The 22968-nt window shown below is 35.9% G+C and overlaps 1 protein-coding gene across 2 annotated transcripts in view; it reads right to left on the reverse strand.

Annotated features, from left to right (window-relative positions):
* The window catches only part of SUGCT (succinyl-CoA:glutarate-CoA transferase), a 311756-nt gene that overhangs the window by 179914 nt on the left and 108874 nt on the right, over window positions 1-22968 (reverse strand). For both annotated transcript variants that reach the window (XM_059477514.1, XM_059477505.1), the window contains 2 exons: window positions 12310-12381; window positions 7779-7876 (listed from right to left, as the gene is read on the reverse strand). In XM_059477514.1, the coding sequence (XP_059333497.1) occupies window positions 7779-7876; window positions 12310-12381 (170 nt within the window). The remainder of the gene's footprint in view (window positions 1-7778; window positions 7877-12309; window positions 12382-22968) is intronic.

Here is a 22968-nt window from a genome sequence, read left to right on the forward strand (position 1 = left end):
CTTAGCTCTCTGCAATTACTACCAGTATTTTAGAAGTTCAAAAGGATTTGCTTTTTACTGTACTACTTTGTGGTATGAAGTTTAAATTCAGGCTCTTCCTGAAAGCATCTCTAAAAAAGGAAGGATATGTGCTCCAATGAAGAACAAACCCATTGCTAGGACATTTACTGCAAAGCCTGAACTGAGGCTTACTTCCTGAAGGGGTCAAAGTCTCCATGATGTCGTATTTGCATTTTAAGCAATACTCTAAGCCTCCTCCGCACTAAATTACACAGCACTCATGAAAATACTAAAGCTGCAGTATCGAAATGAGGCATCAAATTCCAGAACATTTAACATTAAATACATTTCATGCTTTAAAATATTTTAAGAATAGAAAGCGTGGCATAAGCTGAACTAATTGAAATTGGAAGAAATCCAACTAAATATATTTTTCTTCAATTAGTAAATCTAGCAAGCATCATTAAATGGAAACACCTAAATTTAAACTATACACTCAGCAAATTCATAAAAAAAAAATTACAGCACAATACCAAAAAAAAACCTCTAAAAGGCAAAAATTATATAGAAAATAAAAAAAGTTTTACACCTTGGTTTTTTTACACAAACTACAAGCATAGTTTGGCTTCTTGAAAAGCAGGATCTACATTCCCTTTTGCTTTCTAACAAATTCTAATTTAAAGAAAAAAGTAAGAAATGCATCTTTACGTGTGAAACAGAAAAAGGATGTCTGCTGGACTTGTGCAAGTTATATGAAATGGCTTTAATGTGTTCATATTTTTTAATAGCACTTGGGTATGTTTCTAAGTTTCTCATCCTGATAACTATTAAAATAAAATTTGGTGGTTTTCTTAGCAATATTTTGTCTTTCAATGAAACAAAGACTTTAAAAGTTTGAATGAATCCACTTTGTGTGTATTCCATTTTCTATGTTTCCTAGGAAACCTTCAATCCTTGCTACATCCTATGTAGAAGGGCAACCATGTTTCTCTAATGGATAAAAATATCCAATTCCACACAAAGTTTAGAAGAACTACTAAAGCAAAATACTGCTCTTTTCTATAGGAAACCTATGGCAATTAATTTAGAGAAGTAATTTGGACAGCTACCAAATACAGATGGAACAGCAACCTCCAGGATTAGTAAGAGCTTTCTACATGGGGTCAATCACAAAAAAGCTCCTCTGTTCTTGCTAAAATCCACAAGAGCATTCCTGTGTTTTCTAGCACAACACAAATCTGCATCCTAGTTTTTGTTTTATTTTGTTCTATCAACAGTCTCTTCACTCCCAAATATCTAGAATATTTTTTCTCTTCAGTACCAAACACCTCTTTAATTGTAGTTAAATGAGTAAGAGGTTGGTACAGTTTCTTACAGTAGCATCTATAGAAGACACTACACAAAACAAAAGCCCTAGAAAATATTTGTTGGGAAAATTCAAATAACGGATCATTATCCTTTAGTGTACAGTGAATACAGAATTAGTGCTTTCAAAGTGAATTCTATAGTATTTACTCAATAGTGTGTAAATATCTCTGTCAGTGGGTACTCTTCTGTTACTGGTGAATCACTGGGAAAATCACAACAGACAAAATATTAAAATAGTCGTGATCAACATGATTGTACAGGTTTTGCTGAGAGATATTTCAAATACTTTAAAAGATATCACATACAGTAGATTATAAGTGGTAGCTACATAAAAAATACCATCCACACATTTGCAGTTACAACAATTCACCATGAAAATTCTTTTATATTTCTATATAAATAAAAATATTTACATAAATAAATATTGTTTATTTATAGATAAATAAATACTGCATACTATAAATATTGCTACCAGTTTTGTAGAGCTATTAATAAATCTTCACCTTTGTGCACTAAATTTGTGCCAGAGGTTAATAGACTTTCTCTTTCCTCTATCAAGATTTGCATGCTGCTTTAAAACCATGTATGATTTTTAAGGAATGGCATACCACACAGAGGGAAACACGACTAATCTTGTAAAATGCATTTCTTATGGCTACTGAGAAGTTACTCCAGCATGTAAAAGAACTAATTCTTTTGTAGTCAGATAGTGTTAAGCTACGCACATTAGAAATATACTGCTTTTCTCCAATCTTCCTCTGTTTTACTCAAGTACAAAAAAGGACCGTAACTTTTATACTTATGACAAAAAAAGTGCAAATTAACTGAAAATCAGCAAGGTAAACACACATCAAAAAAAGCACATTGAGAAGGATGAAAAGTTGCATTGATTATGTTGCTGGTTTTCTTTTAACCCAAGGGGATTAAGGAACTAGCAAGACACAGGTCAAAAAGTCCATTTAAAATCACTGATTTCAGTAGCCTCAAGTTAGAAATGTAAGTCATCAGAAAAGAGATGGCAAGTTCCTTTTCAAAAAGGATCTTGAACTTCACACAGATATGATAATCCTAGAAGGCTATTAAAGGTAAGAAAAAACCCACAAAAACACACATTAGCTTACCCAGTCCAAAAATCAGATGCTTGAGACGTTTTAGATCTCTCTCATTTGTGTACACAGAAGACAGCATAAAATAGCAACTTAAAATGAAGCGCTTTAAAGCAAAATGTGGCAATTTGGTAGCCTCTGCCTCCACAGCTGAACCCTCTCTGTGGTGATGGTAAGGTATGTGACTGGGAAAGTAAGCCTTACCAGCTGTGCCACACTGAAGTCAATTGTCTTTCAAACTTCAAACACCTGTCTTGCTGAAGCTGTAAACAGCAAGATGTTCATGCTTGTAATGTTATCAAGTGATTTCAGTCAGCCAGGCACTTGGCTTAGAAAAGGAAATGGTGGGGATAGGGAAGGAGATTTACAAAGGCTGGGTGTGTCTCAACAAGTGTGAATTTAACAATGCTCTCATCAGGCAAATTAAACCTCTTACAATACTCTTTCCCCTTTAGGTGCCCTCCTCTTCTGTTACTAGGTGGAAAGCATTTAGCAACGACTTTATTAACTGAGGATCAAGTTCCTTCCTTCCTTCCAAGTGTTTCCTTCCTGCTCATTCCTTTTCCCCTCACACTTACATACACAGCATGCAGCTGTAGTGTACAGTCAAGAATAAGGGGTTTAAAATGTAAGTGCTAGGAATAGAAGTTCCACTCTGAATCATTTCCAGCCCTAACACTTCTGAGTCCACAATAATTTGGTTGGAGCTGCAGGAGCACTAATCATACTGAATTTATGTGTTCTTCTTTATGTGAAGCTGCTTCAGTTTAAAGGCTGAGGGCACATCTGCTACTCACCTTCCACCTACACCTATACACCCCCACACACTCTTTTCCATTTACAGGTTAATTTCCCAAAGTACCTTGGAGCACACATTTAGCTGCCCTTAATATGTGTCTACATTACTGAGGTGCATGGTGGGATGAATGTTTGAATTCTGGAGTAATTTGAAGAAGATCATCAGATTAAGCCCCCTTTCTCAAAGCAGTTTCTTTTAAAACTGGTATTATACTAGGAACTATTAAAATGGGTACTATACTATTTTGCACACATGTAAAATTTCATGTGCAGTCTATATACGTGTGTCTTGACATATGCCTGCTTATATATACACATACAAAATAATCTGCATTGTGTCTGGTACTATTGTGTTCTAGTGGAAGCAAAAGTGAAAGAGAGGAAGAGGGGGAAGAGAGCAACAATTAAAACTTGGTTCTCTTGTTTGTGAGTTAGATGTACACCTAACTCACAAACCAGAGGTTTTCACTGGAAACTTAAAAAACAGAGTGCTCTGTAGTCTGTCAGTTCTCACATGAGCTGGGAGTCTCAGGGGCCTCAGTGGTAGCCATTGAACCTGACCTCCACCCAGGTAGGGTCATTTTAAATTGACTCTTGGCACATACACAAGAAAGGAAAGCAGAGGTAATTTGCTTTTGTCAGAGTTCTGCTTTCTTGTCATTTGGGGAAAATGTAACGTAAATAAAGAAGCAGATACAGAAGGCACCAAAACTTTTTTTTTCTTTTTTTCTTTTTTTTTTCTTTTACTGAAGAGTAGATGTGCAAATGCCAGCAGTAGGAGAAGAAAGAGGAAATAAGATGAAGAGAGTGAAGGGGGCCTGTAGAAAGTGGAGGAAGATGATGGGAACAGGAAAAAACCAGCACAGAAGGAAGAGGACCAGAGATGGCAAAGGGAACAACACCACCAGTAGCAAAAAAAGTCCAAAATGCCCCATGAGCCTATATCCTTCTTGCAGCATTTTATTCATTTCCTCATAGACTGTGGAACTAAAAACACTTCATGTCTTGAGATGGAACTGTTTTCTGTAATCCCTCTTATTGCTTCAGTATGAGAGCAGGCTCTCTCAGAAGCCACATACCACTTCACAGGAGTTTACCTTCCCTAAACTTTTATTGACATATGACATTCTCTGTGGATATGGGAACTTATCCTTCCTTAATTGCTGTCCCTCTCCACCTTTCATTTGTGCCCTACAGATGGAATTGAGATGTACAGAGAGCAAGCTGGATTAAAGAGCTAAGGACAGGCATGCTTCACTCTTCATTTCTGTCAGAGAAGAGGATGAGGAAATTCTTTCTGAAATAAATGGAGCAATTCACAGCTTTCAGAGGAGTTGTTTCAAGTTGCATATATGTCTGAAGTCATATTTGTCCCCATCTTGTATTCTCACTCAGTTCAGTATATCTGACTTTGATGAATATATAATTTCACACCCTTCTGAGAAGTCTTCTCTTTAAAGGTCAATTTCTTCTAAGTGCTGCATAATCCCCATGGTTACCTGACTGCCCTGAAATCTGGCATGGTTACCACAGGTGACCACAGGTGGTGAATAGAATTATTGATTTAAACTAGAGGTCACATGGGTGAAGAATTCCCAATATAGAGCCTTTTTCTTAAAAAACCTCAGCATTCCTTAACATTGACCAATTGTCCCAATGTCTCCTTTGTGCACACATCTAAAAATAAAATTGTGACCCGTTGCTCATTTTTTAGCAAATAAAAGCCACCTTGGTGGCAAATAAGTGCCTCCTTGGTGAGTTCAACGCTTTCAAAAATTTCAGCTCCATGCATGAAGCAAATTATATGCTCGAGGCTTCAGGGAGTTTTTGACCCTGTGAGTGGGTCTGAACAACTCCTATTCCAATACAAAGCCTGGTGAACACTTTTTCTTAAGGGTTACTTCTTTTTGCACTTACTGAATGCTCAGAAGTTAGAAATTAATTGCAGATAGTTAATTTTGAAAATTAGGAAAAAGTTGAAAAGAAAAGGTGAAACACAAAACACAGCTCCAGAAACAGTTCAAAAAGGATAAGGGCAAGGAAACAGGGTAGATAGGTCAGTGGAAACCTGCTCTAAGCTCTGGTGGAGCCTTGGTTTATTAGGATTAGAACAACATCAAAGGCTTGAAAAAAATATATGCCTATCTCTACTGTGCAACAGCAGTGCTATATGTAAGCAACTGCAGAGTACCAAGCATCTGCCATACATGCTGCTTAAATACCAATGACTTAGTGGAACAGAAAGGGTGCATAAACTGAAAATGGCAGCAGGAGAGTTTGGGGAGAAAAGGAGTGTCTCATCCTAACAAAACTACTGTACTTCACACAACTGTACTTCATTTGCTAGACTGAGAAAATCAATGTCTAAAGAATATGTCTTCTAAGCTGCTGCAGCTTATATCTCCACAAATTCATTTTAAAGTGGACAGCAGTGCACATACAGTGAGTGAATAGAAGGGTCTGCAGGTGTTTTTGTCCAAGTAATGCACCTTAGGGTTATATTTTCCATGTGCTGGAAGCTGTAATACTATCAAGCAATCAGTGAGTAAATTAAGGTATTTTTCAGTGAAATTCTATCATTACTATTTTGTCATTTCCCTTCATTTCTCAAGGGTTGACATTTTTCAGCACTGAGAAACTATTCATTTAATTCTCTAAGTAACTTCAAAAATAAACCATGTACAATTTTACAAAAAACTGTGAATTAGAGCAAAGTTACCATGGAATGTGTGTGGAAACACATTCAACTTCCATTAGAATATTGAAGGTGTTTGTTATATCTGTGTTTTATAACTGATTGCCAGATGAACTCACAATAATATGACATAGCAGAATACTTTAGAAATGTCTACTCCAAAAGTGTGTATACATTTACATACTTGCATATAATATGCACAAATTCAGCCTAAATTATAATAATAAAACAGAACACAAACTCTGAGGAAAAAAAAAAGACATAAAGCAGTAATTAGAAGAGCAATAATGTAATTTGATTAACTAATAGCTACAGATACAAAAACAAATTGTAATTCTGGCAATTCAAAGAACAACTGTTCCTTGAACTTTATCTTCTTGCTCAGACATTGCCAATAAGAAAAAAAAAAGTCAATATCCAAAATTAACCAGAGGCAACAAGCTATCAAGTAACTGATCTATGGATGGCAAAAGGTACCAGAGTACATCAGACAAATTCCATACTAAATGAAGTCCAAGTAATAAATCAACATGAACCAACTTTGAAACTAAAACTATGCATCAATAATGCAAGAGCTCAAAATTAGGTCAAAAGATAAATTATGGCCTTTCAGTGGCTCAAAACTTATAGCAAAAGTGGCCTCATTTGTGCTATCACAATCCATTTGTTACAAGAAGGTAAAAGAAGAGTTCCAAAAGTTAATCAAGGACAGTTGCACCGTAATTATTCAAAAATGCAGTCACTTGGTACTTTGTTTTTTTCACCAGGGGCAGGACATCTAAAAATATACAGGTCAGATAGAGACAAAATACAAGTGCAACCAGAAGAAATGAAATAACTCTCTACACTCTTTAGTGACTCATGAATCTGGTTCTCAATATCCAAAAAATGTGGGACTGAGAGTGGGGAGTGTGGATGTGCTCTGAAACTGAAACTCTTTTTCTTGGATGGAATGAAAGGGGAGATATCTGACTTAATGCTTCTAAACTCCCCCAGTAAAATTGCCTCAATGATAACTGTTATGCATTTGTTGACAAAGACTAATACTGGTCAACATGATTGTATGACTTTTCTTAAATAATTAACCACCTCCTGTGCTCAGCCCCAGAAGCATAAGGTGCTGCCAAAGCCACCTTTGGGAAGGTTTACACAGATTAGATTTTTGTTTCATTACATAAATTTAAACAGAAGAGCACATCACAGATATAAGACCTTCTCAAACAGAATGAGGAAGATAACTAAGCTATTGTAATCTCTCAAATAAAAGATTTTTTCAGCCTTCTCTTTAAAAAAATTAAGTACTTAATAGGATGATTCCCAAACAGAAAACTAAACATATATCCATTTGATTTCAAAAGGAATGGCCCAGGGAGAGTTTGTGACACAGAGAACTACAATACAGAATCAGCAGTAAGGGAGAAAAGCAAGTGGAACTCCCCTGGATACAGAAACACTCACTGAAAACTTTAAAATCCCACAGCAAAAGCAAATGGTGCTCCAAGCATTTTTTTTCCAGGTGCTACACTCATCCAGGAAAGCAGAAAGCACTGGTTTCACTAAAATTCAAGTTAATGTTGAGAAGTTAAAAAGGGTTTTTGAAAACTTAAATCTGTGGTCTGGCTTCTTTAGTTCGCACCATTGTCTGTGTGAAAAGACTGACTATTTAACATCGGTAAGCTTTTGCAATACCTATTATAAAACTGGAGTATCTGAAAAGAGTAAAACAAAATTTTCACATGATGAGGGTTTGTTATGCATTACTCTTTGCATTTACAGATTAAATAAAGATTCTTCCCTTTTAATTAACTTACCGGGTTGATAATATGTCAATAAGTTCTTTTCTGTTCTGGACTCTGAGTGCATTAGTTTTGTATCTGGAATCTTTACTAACTTCAGGCAAATTCAGGATCTAAGTAAAAAAAAAGGTAAGTAAAAAATGTGCTTGACAGGAGATATATATATATATATAAAACAAAATAATTACTGATTGTTTTAAAAATCACTGATTTCCAATAATCACTGTTTTTCAATCATTTAATATAAAAAAATCAAAAATTAATTTTTAATTCTTTTTTTAAAAAGCCTCCTGGTTGATGCAACATAACAAGTAAAGGAAAAAGAGAGAAATCAGACTGAAGATCCAAATCTTTGCTAACAGCTTTTGGGAGTAGCCAGGAGAAATTCTTACCATAAAACACCAAAAAAGTAAGTTACTAACATAGGGATGGATAGATCTGTGGGATTATCCTGCACTAACTTATGTGTCACAGAAAAAGAAATACGTCTGTACTTCATACACTAGATGGAGAAAAGATATGTCTAAGATTATTTCTTTCCAGTTCAGTAATCTCTGTCAAAAAGGAAAAAAGAAAAACAAAAGAAATTTGTTTTAAAAAAGTCTTTTTCTATTGAAACACCATTGGTCTTTTTTATTATTTTTTTCCAAAAAAATTAATAAAGAAAAGTGGTGGTATAGCCTCTGAGAAAGGAGAAATACATCTTGGATGTCTAACTTCCACCTGCCACATTAGACCTTTAAAAAACATGTGCTTTAAACAACATGTGAAGACCATGTGTATTATAGTATAAGGGGAATTAAATATGCAGAATGAGTCTTACTATTTTGTACAGGCATTCATTAGAAAAGCAGCTGTGAGGGAAATCAATATAATTTACCTATTTGTGCCACAATGACTTTCTATAGAACATAAATAAACACAATTAAATGTGAATTCTAAAAATACACCAATTACATCAGCTACAGAGAAAGGCAGCATAGAATCTTATAAAGAAAGAGACTGTCACATATCCTTCATGTCTTTTTACTCACTAACACATGCTAAAGCTCAGTTTTTCTTATGATGAGTCATAATCATTCTAAACATGCTACATTTTTATAGGGCCATTTCTAAGATGGCTTTTAAAAAAACAATGGCTCAAATCTGAAGCCCATCATTCTATCTCTGCCTGTTGTCTGTTGCTTAGGAAGAGTTTAAGAAGAGGGCCAGTACATACAACACTTCATTAATATTCATCCAAACTCCACTTCTCTTTTGATTAGGACATTTCTGAGTTGAAGGTGTTTTCTACATATTTAGCAATCATTAATGGACTTATGTTTTATTAACATGTTCAGTCGCTCCCTGAATGCATATGTTTGTGTACTACCACATGTAAGTGGGTGTCAAGTTGATGTCAATCTCTCTGACATTTGCTTCAAACATAACATTCTACTAATTCCTCTGAGACTGCTTTAGACCAAGGCCACAATCATTTAATGACTCCTGACTTTGCTGGAGTGAATAAGGATACAGCTTCCTTTACAAGTGAATAGCTGTTGATGACATAGAACCTTCAGCAAAACATATATTCTTTCAACAGTTATTTAGAGATATTAAAACAGATAGTCATCTTTGAGTTATTTTCCACCTAGAGTAACAAAACTAAGCATGGAAGCAAGGTATCTGTAACTAATACTAGAACAATGGTGATGTTACAAAACTTTTCTGCAGATTTTTATCTGCAAGGTAACATAAAACATCAATCTGGCATCTTCCATCAATACCTAATTCACAGCATATTTTCTTTTCCTTCTGCATTTATATAATCCATTTTATGGAAATCACAACATATCATAAATTAGCATTAGAAAATTGCTAAGTTTAAGGGGTACCAGCAGTATTGATTAACTTTTCTATCTAGAAGTTTATCAATACTGTTGGTACCCCTTAAAATTACTTCCTTAATACTGCTGGTTTGGAGTTACAAATCACTGCTTTAGGAAAAAAACTGTAAGATTGTTCAAATTAAATGATAATGAATACTTATGTGAGCTTAAAAAACCAATAAATTAATCAGAAAGCTATGGTTCCATTTGATGTGTTATATGAAAAATGATCATATGGAGTTGCTCACTCTGCTGTTTTAATTAATGTTACTGATTTCAGCTTTAACTTAATGTCCATCTGGTGTAAAGCTGCATGTCTATATATGTCCTTCTCAATTTTTTTGTGACTAACAAATGCCCACTTGAGAAGTTATTCATTAATGTACCATTCATCTTTCTGCATCATGTTGCCAATGTTATTTTCTTTATTTCACTGTGAACATTCAGAATGAAAATGGTGCTCTCTATTTGAGGCCTTGTTCAAGCTCCACATGCACACTCAGAGCTTACACTCTCTGTGTTTTGTGTCCTGCAACACTAGCAAATCTGTTTGAAATCTCCCTTGCTGTACAGAAAACTTCAGTCTCCTGAAGAGTCTTGCTCAGTACTCCTAATCAGACCAAACCTGTCACAGGTCAGGATGTGCTACTTCAATACTTGACCACGATGAAACGCATTTCAGCCAGCAGTGTTACAAAGTTTTTCTTCAATTATCCGAGTCCTCAAACAAGCTACGTTAGTTGTCACTAATTTTGAAAATATCACAGTGAATTATTCCAGATTTTTCTTTCTGCTTGCCTGAGGAGATCGAAGCAGAATGTTTGCGATAGTTGACAGCTTGAGCCAGCTGTTGCATCTCTAGACTATGTGCCTTCAGGGCAACAGAGCACCAACTCAGCTCAGAAAGATTCTTTAATAGCAATTCCAGTGTTTGAAATAGTTCTCTCTGTATTTACTAAAGTTCACTAGGGTGCTGCAGGCCTTCCTGTAATAAAGTTCTTTTCCCCTATTACCTTTCCCTCTTCACACTAAGTTCCAAATCACCTTTGACTTAGCACAAGGCATATCTCTAATCAGTATTCATTCCAGCATTCCACTGACTTCTTCATCATTTTATTTTTTGGGCAATGTAACAGCCCAAATCCATACCTATAACAGCCTGATAAGGGTAAAAAACATTCTTTATAGAAACAAATATGATAACTGGTGTATAGAAAAATCTAACAATTACTCAAAACTTGAACTACTTCTTCTGCCTTTTTAATCCCTTTGAAATGTAAGCAATTGTCATTTTTCCATGCTCTGTACCTCTTATATTCAATTGTAGGAACACCAGAACACATTTATCAAGATAAAAAAGAAAAAACCAGCCTGCAGACCAGTGATAATATTAATCTCACTTAATATTCATCCTATACATTCTGGGGTAATACAAACCATTAAAATCTTGCTTCATCTTCTGGAGTTCCATTCACTCTTTAATGATTACAGAGAGAATATGTAGCAACAAGGCACACTGCAATTCTCTCAGCTGCACCCTAAAGTCAGGTAAAGTGCATGGTCTAAAGATTTAGTGCCTGATTGCTCACATCAAGAAGTCAGAACCTACTGAGATGGATCTTCAGCTCTATCTTACTCGAGGATTGCAGGATGACAAACATTTGCTACATAATTCTTCATTTTAGATGATAAAGCACCAAGAAGACATTCACAGCTATGTCCCGGGACACTCTGGAAATATTTCCCTTATGAGATAATGTGTCTTTGATAAAACTGAGTTGTGCCAGGTAGACACTTATTCAGCTATTAGTCTTCCTTCAATATTACGATAATGATGACTGTAGTAGTCAGACACCTTTTTGAAGAAAACCCACTGAGCAAATTTTGAAGAGGTTAAGAGTCAACTCAAGGTGAAAGCAGAACCCCTCCACATAGCGAGGTGAGGATTCATACCCCAAACTGTACCAAAAGAGAATCAAAACAGCACTGTCCTCTTACTACATATTCCAGTTATTAGTGATGAACTTCCACAGAAATGTGAAATATCTGACATGAACAAATGGAGGAAAATAACGGTCAGTTTCCTGAGTGTCATTAATTTATGTTAAATATCCAATTTCCTAGAGTAAAAACACAATGGCCAAAATAGCTAGAGCTGTAATTTTTTGAAATGTTGTCTGATGCTATATGCAAAAATTCTCTTGTCCCATCTTACATGTTATTGGGGTCTTTTATTTGGAATGTTGATACATTTCATTTAGAAAAAATATTTTTTAAACATTGTTCTTCAACATCATGTCTCTGCACCACTCCAAAATCAGCCCAGAGTCCTGTAACTTTTCTAAGTTCTTTTCTAAGTCCACAAGTTTCTCAGTGAGCACAGATCAGCACGTGCTAGGGGCTCTAAAGGACAACGTGCTTGGGTAATGATTTAAGTAGATGAAGATTAAATCAGATGTGCACAGACTTCAAAAGCAGCACAGTACCTACAAGTTTTAGAACTGGTATGTTCTGAACTCAGAGTCAGAACAGATGCAGGGTTAGAATACTCACCCTGTATTTCCATACAGAAAATAAAAAATTAATAAACAACCAGAGATAATAAAGAAGAATCAGCATCTTTAATTTTCCTAGTAAGAATGGAAGCTATTTCTGTACTCTTGCCTAACACACACCTTGCACACAGTGACAAACTGATGATCATTTCCAGCTCCCACCACGATGTAGCCATCCTTGGTCTTAAATGCCTGGAAGAACAAAGACAGGTGATAAGCTGTAACTAAACTATAAAATATTAGCATACCTTTGAAGTTAAACTATGTAAATAATGTTCAAATGACTTCCTTAAACATTTCCATTCAGACTCAATCTCTTGTTCTACAAAAGTGTTCAAAGTCACCCATTCACAAAGATGGATGAGGCCCTTTCTGAATTTTTTTTCCTAGAGCTGAGAAGTCATCTTGGTTAATAGTTTATTTGCTAAAAACGTGTCATGAGCTACCCTTAAACTTAATGTGTCCCACAGTCACAGGACTGAGGATTGCCATGATGATGTTTACTTGCCAGGAGGTAAGTATATACTATTCAGCTTCACTCACACTGACTCAGAGCAGATGTCTGCACTGAAATGTTACAGATCCTGACCAAACACACCAAAATATAATTGCCAAATAGTAACTAAAAATTAGGAACTCCATGGGAATGAAAGGGAGAGACTGCACCTTTACAGCTCTTCAGCTGGAGATAAGGCTATCTCCTTAGTCAGTAGTCTCAAGACAGATCTCATGGAGGAAATGGGACTTCTTGTCCAACTTTAAAGATGTAATTTTTACTTTTGACTTCATTACAGTGACCTTAGTGGCACATTTCATGGTAAACACAACATTGAACTGGGTAGAACATAAAAGCTTTCATTTCAGTCTAAACAATCTCACTTAGATTTCCACTGGAAAAAAGAAAATCTGTAATTGGCAACATCCTCAATTTTTTTCCATTGTGTTAGGGCATCTTTTAAAACTGGATAATGCAATTCCTCTTTTCTCCACATGTCTCTCTTATACAAAGGTGTATAACTGCAGCTTCAGTCATACATAATACCAGCCCAATTTTTGAAAACATTTAGGAAAAATTCTTTCACCATTAATTTGACTTGAATGTAAGGGGCCAGCACAGGCTGGTGCACTAATGGTGGTAAGAACTTGCAATCCTTTCTTGCAGGAGCAAATCTAATCTTCCATTCGTACAAATCTTTCTTCTTTTTTTTTTTTTTTTTTTGTCTTTTTTAATGAGCTATCATGTCCTCATTTAAAGGTGTGAATTTTCACAAGAAATTTTGGTAAAATACCACACAAATGTAAGTCCTGGAATGGAAACACTTTAAAATTCTTCTCATGCCACTGTGGCTTATTCCTCTTCAAAGAGAGCAATATGCTATCTCAACTTGGAATCTTTCATATAGATACAAATACGTTCACTAAGACTCTTTTACCACCTGGTATAGTCCAAGTTTTAAAATTGCATGTGGACAATCATGTCCTCTGAAATGCAAGTAACTGTGTGTCAGTGTTAAAATATCACCTGTGTGCTCTTTCTATGTTTCATTTCATGGTAAAGAGTATTGTCCAGTCATAAGGTTTAACAATTTATTTTTCATACATTTAATTTAGTAGTTCCATCTAAGATAGCAAGCAAAGATAAAATTCAGCAAACAATTAGTCCCAAGTATGAAAGAAAGTACCACTGACTTGGCCCCAGTACAGTAAAAGTTTAGCGGAATACATCACATAAAGGTACTACATACTTATGCTGAGAAGAGCAGTAAGCAAAGAAAAAAGATTGGAAAAAAGAATACAAAAAAAATATTTGTATGCAAACATATAAACATTTCTTAGCTAAATCTGTTTATAAAACCCTCACTCTAAAAAAATAATGGCAGACCCTGGTAAAAGAGTATGTAAGACTCTCCCTCCCAGTAAATGGGAGGCCTTTGGTGGGAATAATTATGAATTAAAACTGTCTGAATAAACTTACTACCTTTAGTTACAGGCAAAATCTGTTTTCTGAACACCCTGTCCAAATCATGATTTTTCTTTGCTGATGTTCAGAGTTTTAAAACCAGCCTCATGCAAGTCACACAAATTATGAGTCAAACGCTGTATGTATCAGTGTGCCTCTATAACACAGAATAATTTTTATTGGTGCAACCATCTACCACTTCCTGTAAACACAAATCAGAATTCTTTTGTACATTCTTTTAAACTTCTAGTCTGGATGCCTGCTACAGCTTACAAAGCATATGTCATATGTACAGATCCTCCTCCTCAGCACTCCAAAAAGTGCTTCTATTGGTACTGTGGGCAAATATTAGAGAGTTTATTATTTATCAGCAACTTCTGTTGAGACCCAGGTCTCCGTAAGAAGGCTGCAATCACACAATAGCTGCTGCATACCACTGTGAAGCATGCATCTGTACCCACTGGCTGCCCATGCAGCAGCGGAAGTCACTCTGAATTTAAGGGCCTGGTTATTAGCATGTGTGCTTCAGTTGCTTTGTGGAATGTGTGGGAAAACTGATTATTCTTAATTGCACTGTATGTCTAAAAAGCTAAAATAACAATCATGTCATCCTTACACAAAAAAAAATGGTATCATAATAAATGCAGCAGTGTCTTTTTCCATGAAGCTTAACTCAAATGTCTTCAGCTGCTATTTTAAGCTTCCCATTACAAAACAGCTGATTATTTGCCAGTCATTGCTGCTGATAAAGCAGAAACTTCTAAATGTTACTAACATAATGTTGATGCCAACATTTAAGGGTGACAATGGTTTTATTCATCACCCATGAATGTACACACACTACAGGTTGCCACAGGTTACCATCTGGTCACAGAAAGCTTCACAATCTTATTATACAAAGGAGAGTAAGGGCAAAGTGCAGACAGATTTTAATGAGATTTTGTTTTGATAAACTGCTGTCCATCACATCTAATCATTTCACATTAGTGCAATAAAAGGCACTACACACACAAGGCAAAAGTCCTTTTCCTCTTCCCTTTTCTTCTGAAGAATGAGGCCTTCTGATAAGATTCTTCAGAGTACAATCATGAGTTAACCTGCTACTCCCATGAGGTATCTTGAGCAATAGCTCATCATTTGGTGAAGACAAGAAACAAATACTAAGCAAAAAATTATTAGAAATCTTATTCAAGGAAAAGGCAGAGAAAGATTGTGAGCATTTTGTGAGCAAAAGGTGTAGCTTTTTCAGTGTAGTGCAAAAACTTGAGGGTTTCCAAGAAAATAGCCTGTAAATTCTCATTGAATGATATCTAGTACATGACATCAACACATGCATGTTCAAAAGCAGATCTCAAGGTCCAGTGTGTATGCATCACCACCTCACACTGTCAAATGGATGTTCCAGGACCTTATTAACACTCAGCACTTTTCCACCTTTGATCCTAGAACACAGTGTATGCCTAAGATACTTTGTGTATTAAAATACTTTAATTTCCCTAAACATGTGGCATGTAAAATCTATCCACCTTCAGGAATGTTTTATTGGTCTACAAGTATTCTCCAAATCCAAATATGTTACATAGACTACACAATAAAGATGCAAGCCAAACTTAGGTTAAGTTACTACCAGAGCAAGGAAAGACTCGCTGAGATAATGAAGCCAAAAAAGCCTTTCTTTCCACTGCTCTAAGTCATACCCTTTCAAAATTTGCCAGCTTTGAAGGCATTAATGAAAGACCATTGATCTTTGTATTTATTTCCTGCTTTATGAATTTTAAGTCTATATGTCCTATGGCAATCATCAATCATACACACACATCTTTGCATGTGTTTCAATTTGGATGTTGATTCCACAAGAAAAAAACCAAAAAAACCACCCAACAACAACAAAAAAACTTTAAAATATAAGAGACCAGTCAAAAAATATGGCAATTCCAATAAAATTATCAGAAGTCCAAGTCAGTTTTTAAGTCCAAAACATGGTCATCAAAACAACTAGAACATTTGCAGTTGTGTATGGCAATGGTCCCCTTCATCAGGTATTTATAGACATTTATAAGAACTCCTTGAGCCTCCTCTCTGACCTTTTAGGCTAAACAATCCTGGATCTCTCCTCATATGAAAGATGCTTCAAGCCCTTAATTATTTTCTTGGCCCTTCACTGGGCCTGATTCAGTATGATCATGTCCTTGTCCCAAAAGCCCCAGAATTAGACCCTGTTGTGGATCCACAACTGGACTGAGTGGTTATTCAGCCTCAGTGGTGCTGAGCAGACAGAAGGATCACCTCTTTTGACATGTTGACAATTTTCCTACTCATACAGATGAGAATGATCTCTTTGTCACAGGGACACATTGCTGGCTCATGTTCCATTTTTTGTTCACCAAGGTCTCCAGGTCCTTTTGTGCCAAGCTGCTTTCCAGCAGGTCAGTCTCAGTCTGTACTGGTGCATGGGTTATTTCCTGTCATGTGCAGGACATCATATTTCCCTTTGTTGAATTCCATTAGGTTCTTGATGGCCTGACTCTCCAGCCTGCCACAGTCCCTCTGAATGGTAGCACAATGTATCTTGGTAGATCATGTATCAACCACTCTTCTCCATTTTGCACATTCCACAGATTTTGGAGGCCAAACAATACTTGGAGAGACCAACAGAACAAAGTATTGGGTTTTTGAAATTGTAGAATTATTTCATATTTAGGAGAGGTTAAAAGGAGGTGTTAATTATCTGAAAAAGTGTTATTATAAACAGGCCAAAATTTACCATATTGGCCTGTTTACTGATAATGGCTGTCAATGGTTGAAATATTTGAAAGTTTTCAGACCTCCCCTTGGCAGAACATTTGTACTACATCAAATGTGGTAAAAATTATGCATAACTCATGTTTATGAGTTTTCTTATCTCATATTCCAGTGTGAATAACAATTAGGATCTGTAGAGATACTTAAAATCCCTTTTCATTGAGAATACCTGATGTTAGATAACCTTGGATTTGAAGTATCTTTCAAGACACTGCTGCCTTTTGAATCATAAATTTGAATAGTAGCATCCCTAAAAGCACCCAACTATGAATCATGAGGGGAACAGTTGAAGGTTATGGGATAGTCAGTATGTATTGGCGACTTCTGGAAAAGGACTTAAAGGCACTTAAATTTTTGCATGCATTCCAACTGCTCTGGGTCTTATAGAGCAAGAGGCTTCAAATGGCATCATCAAACAGCTTCCTTAAGATTTTGGGATGATGGTATCCTTGAATACAGGCTAGATACAGTATTTCTGTAAGCTAAGTGTTTGCCAGCACAACAGGCAGCTCTCTCTTATGGCATTACAGCAGAACACTCCTCTGAGCTCCCTCCCAAGGCTGACATAGGAGCAAGCAGCTTCATGTGGAGGCTGAATGAAACTTTGGGACCAGTTGGGAACAATGCAGAACAAATGCACTTTATTGTGAAGTCTTAAACATAACACCAGGAAAAGCCAAGCCAGTATTTAAAAACAGAGCTTTGAAACATACCATTAACATTTTTTTAAGAGATTGCTTTTCAAGCATCACTCCTTCCTCTCCACTCCATTTTCTCATTTACAGAACCATTGAGACACTAGGTGACCATACACAGGTCCTTGTTTACAAGATTGAAGTACTTCCCTGGCATTAATGGGTGTGGTCAAACAGAAGAGCCGGTCTCTTGCAGGCTTGGAACCACAGTTGTATTGCATAATTGGTTGTCAATTAGACTTCGAAGTTTTCCAGTGCAATATTCAATTCAATGTAAAGGTCATTTAAGGACAAGTATTATCTAGTCTTAATGCAGATTAAAGGCTACAGTTAAGAAGGTGATGTATTCAGAGTTTGACTGATCTGTGCAGGCTCCCTTGTCCTTCCAACCAAATGTATCAATGGTATGTGTTGATTTTTCTCTCTCCAAACCAACCTAATGCACTACAGTGTAGGAGATTCTCAGTTTTGCTTCAGATCCAGAATCATTACATTCCTTACAGATGGAATAAACTTTACACATAATTTCTTTATCTTTACACATTAGTTTGAATAAAACATCAGCTGTACCACAGAACCATGGAGGAGTCACATTCTTTTTTCTTTCAAGGGAACGGCACAATCCTTTCATAACAACTTAATATTTAATTACTGTAACAAATGGGAACAAGACCAAGAAGTGTGGTCAGTGGTAGATCTGAGCAATACATATAAACCATAAAGACCACACACTTTGAAACTATTTGCCTACTTTGCACTCTCTTCCAGTGAAAGCAAACAGTAAAAATAAAAAAATGTAAATTTCATGGACTGGATTAATGAATGCTGAATGTTCTCACCAAGCAAACTGAAGAAGGACATTCCACACAAGGATTTCACTTTTCCTCTCTGATCTTTCCAACCTACACTACTTGTGTCTCACTTCCCTACCACATTGCAAGGCATGCTACCTTGCAACTTTACAGTTGTCAGTCTACCAGACAGATTAGCATTAACAATATCTGCAAAAATTCTCTTGCCAAAAAAAAAAAAAAGTTTGACTGGATGCCATGAGCTCCTAGGAAAGGTGTTTATGGCAAGAGTGGGAATGATTACTTTGGTCCTGAGATGAGGCAGAACACCGGCACTGATGTAAGGAAGGCACACCGCAGACTACCAGCCAGGCATACGATTCACTTCTGCAGAACCTACTACTCATTAGACAATTTTCCTGATCTGCCTTCAAGTTCCATATATGCATGAATCCAGAAAAAAGTGATATTGTCTAACTGATACACAAGAAAAGATGATTAACACAAAAAGTGCTCTGATTGCACCTTCCTGAAAGGGGCAGCAAAGTTTACACAAAATCACAGCATCAAACATATCTCCATTAGGCAATATAGTGTATTACTCTCAACACTCCTTCAGGAAACAGAAGAGCTTAGAACTGCTTTCTAGACCATGTCGTGTTTTTACCCAGTTCTTGCCTAATATGATAATTATAAACTGCTGGAAACAGATTGCATCCAAGGCTTCTCCAATCCCAGCTCACTGTCCTAAGAAACAGGTTGGAGACAGGATCTCTCTCTCCCTCACTTACTCTTCATCTGGCCATAAGATATTTGCACTGTTCATTTCCCAACTGACTAGATGCAATCCATAGGTCAGTAACCTAAAAGCACCAGCTGGACAAACTACTTATCAAATAGACTTTTACCTCATATTCAATAGTAATAGAATGTTAACGGTGCATTTCATTCCCTCATGCTTTCAGACTTTTCTCCAGAATATCTCAAAGAACATATGCTACTAAGGAAATGAAACCATTTACTTAATTTTCTAATGAAATATACATTTAGCTTCACCACCCAAAAAGACATTTAAAAACTCCTGTAAGAACAGTGAACAGCTTTAAAGTGGGAAACTTGTCACTTTCCCAAACTTCAAAAATTTTAAATACCTAAACTATACCTCAATTAAAAATAAATTATCTGGTACTGTAAACTGGCATTTAAACTGTTTCTTGCTGTTGAAAAATATCAGGCACAGAATCACATTCTCCATTGCCACATTAGTTTTCCATTAGTTTTTCAACAATGAAATTACACACACACAGACGCACACACAAAATAAATAAACTTTAATCACAGTATCACACTGGAGCCAGTGTAATTAATGTTGTGTCAGCATTTCCATTTAAGCCACTATTTTCAAGAGGTTTATAGCACAGCCATAAAAATGCAGTTAGGTTGAAATTAAGCAAACAAGGTCTTATACAGCAAGTAACATTCAAGTATATATACAGACAGCAGCCAGTTACTACTTATATGGGAATTAAAATAGACGCTTACTGATTTTAAAGGGCACTGCAGAGCCAGTTTTTAAACAATATTTTTCTCAACATTTATAATGTCTCAAAAGCCTGAATCCAAGCTATGTTTCCTTATTCTTTTTTCTTTCTCACACAATAGTTCACACAATTTCTTCCAATTTTGGGATTGAAAGCATTGTATTCTTGTTTCACTTTCAAAGCAAAAGAATGCAATGAAAACATTTCTTTTGAAAAACAACATACATGACCACAGTTTGATCCTGATACAGGCCTCCAGGCATTGGTGATGCGGAAATGACAAATATTTCTTACATCTTCCAATAATCATAAGCTATCATAAGTCTGGAAGATTTGAGTACTCAAATATGAGGTTTTAAAAATGCTATTTTGAATGCAATTCAAAATGAGGTCTTATTTCTGTTTTTAGTAGAACTCATCAGAGCAGGATTTGTGTCACTATTTCTGTCCCTTTTCCCTCTCTACTCGTTGAAATTAAGTGTTGTAGTGGTACAGTTTCCAAAGGTGCGTTTTATAATACTGACCACCTATTTGACTCATACTGAGTCAGGGACCATATTGAGTCCTGCAATCAGTCTGGGATTTCAAGCTGCAGATGACCCAGTGCAGGTAAACTAGAACTCAGACTGGGCTGGCAGTGCTATGAACTTAAAGGTTTCAATAATTTAGTGTCCTGCTATAAAGAAGGCTCTTCAAAAAACGGAGTGAAATAATTTGTTTTTCAACAATCAGTCAACAGAGAAGAGCAAGGAATCAAATCCGCAATGATGCTGGTGAAAATGAGAAAAAACACCAATGGTGACACAATTACAGGGGTGCAAAATTGGCCAGGTTTCACAATTTGGCACTTCCATAACTTAAAATAAACAGCAGTCCTGTTTGTAAATGGCCATTTTGCTGCAGAGAGCAAAACTCCAATCCATTCTACTAATGTGCTTTTCCCCTATTTTACTCATCTTTCTCAATAAATATATCTGTAAAATATTATGTGATTCTATTGACTCCTCAGTAAACAAAGTACAGTGAACTAAGGATGGATTTCAAATATTTAAACCTTAACTCTTTAATATCCTTGATTTGTGGTTTCAAGTCAGACTCATTAAGGTTTATTGCATGCAGTCTGTTTTAGTTTAAAACACTAATTTATCTCTAATCAAGGATTTAAATATTGAACTGGCCAGACATCTAGGATGCACATTATTTAAAGTTCTGAATGTGAGCAAAAAATTCATTGCCAGGCCATAAGAATAGTGCTGGCAAGATCTATTTTAAAAAAAATAGAAAAATAACATTAGATAAGTGGAATGCTTAATTTTGTCTAAAAAAAGGTCAGAACTGCACTCCCTCTTAATTTTCCTGTAAAGTTCTATTAGGATTCTTTAAAACTACAGAATTTAGACTTCTGTTTTCTCCAGTATTTTTGTAATCATGTCCTTTAGTCTGAAAAAGATTGAAATTTAATATCATATTACTGGAATTAAAATTCTATCTTCCCAAAATTTAGCATTATTTAAATTTTGAAATTTTGAAAATCACTACAATTAGAAAACAGAATATTATGCCTTTTTTCAACTTATATTTTCCCAGCCAATATTTAACCAATTTTCATTCTGTTACCTAATTTGTCAAATTATCTACTGACAAAGAGCTGCAGTGGAAGCTACTATACTAGTTTTTATCACAGATCTTCAGGTCTACAGCTTGAAAAGGACTTTTGCATAACAAACACAATTGTTCTTTACAAAAAACATGTTCTGGAGAATCAACACACTATAAGTGTGCTTCTATTATCACACCCTGAAATCTACATCCGTCTTTATACAAAATCTCCTTGCAGCCCCTTGTAGCCCCAAAATCTGATGGACATAGGTATGCCAGTAAAACTGTGTGAAAAGACAATAGGAGGAGACAAAAGGAGAAGTCAAAAATTCCAATTTTCAAAATTGATCCCATATTTTTCCCCTTCAGATCTGAAAGGAAAAAACCTTTTTTAAGTTTTCATTCACAAGTACTCATGTGTTTCTTTAGCAAACTTTTCATTCTTCTTAATTGTTACATTTATTTTGAAGTTTCATCTTGTCTTATGCTGCCAAAATATTTTTTGTTGTTGTTGCTCTGGGTGGCTGAGGGGCAGCCTGTTTCTCATACTTGATAGTATGAACACCCAAAGGACAATCCTGATTTAATAATGAGAGATTCATAGGAGTTTGAGCTTACTTAGGGCAGGATTCAGACTCTGAAGACCATCTAGAACCACAGAGTTTCAATTTCTTGGCATGACCAGCAAATTTACTTTTACTGTCAATCTAAAACCTTACTTTTCACTTTCCTAAAGAAAAGCCCAATTGTAAACCAAAGTGGTGAATTCAAAGGTTCAGGACTATATGTACCTCTGCCAAACACTGTTACATCAAGAAAAGCACAAGATTACTGCATTTTTTTGCCATAGATAATTGCCATAAACTGTTTATTTTAAGTTATGAAAGTGTTACATTTTATACAGCCAATTTTGCACCCTGTTACTTATTATGTCCACATTGATATTTCTGGTGATTTTCATCAGCATCAGTCCTAATTTGATTCCTTGCTCTTCTTTGTTGACTGGCTGTCAGGAAATTCACAAATTCTTATTCCATTTAGGTTTTTGAAGGGCCTTCTTTGTAGCAGGACAGAAGACTGTAACACCTCACTGCACCTGTGGCTTTAACAACTGACAAGTGAGCGTCAACACACACTGCTTCTGCTGCAGTCTCTAGCAAAAAACACCATTGCTTCATGCATTTTCATAAATAATAGTTTAGAGAAAGTAACCCAAAGCAAATATACATGGCATAAAGTTAAATTAGTTTAGTTAATTTGTCACACGTAGCCAAGTAAGTTTAACACTATCTGGCTGCTGCAAACACCACAGCACAGTCACATTACAGTCTATGTGCAAACAGCAAAGATCTCCTGTAAGGGAGAACATCTCTTAAAGAGTGAATGAGTCT

The sequence above is a fragment of the Ammospiza nelsoni genome, chromosome 1 (assembly GCF_027579445.1).
Source record: "Ammospiza nelsoni isolate bAmmNel1 chromosome 1, bAmmNel1.pri, whole genome shotgun sequence".
In the NCBI taxonomy this organism is placed as follows: domain Eukaryota; kingdom Metazoa; phylum Chordata; class Aves; order Passeriformes; family Passerellidae; genus Ammospiza; species Ammospiza nelsoni.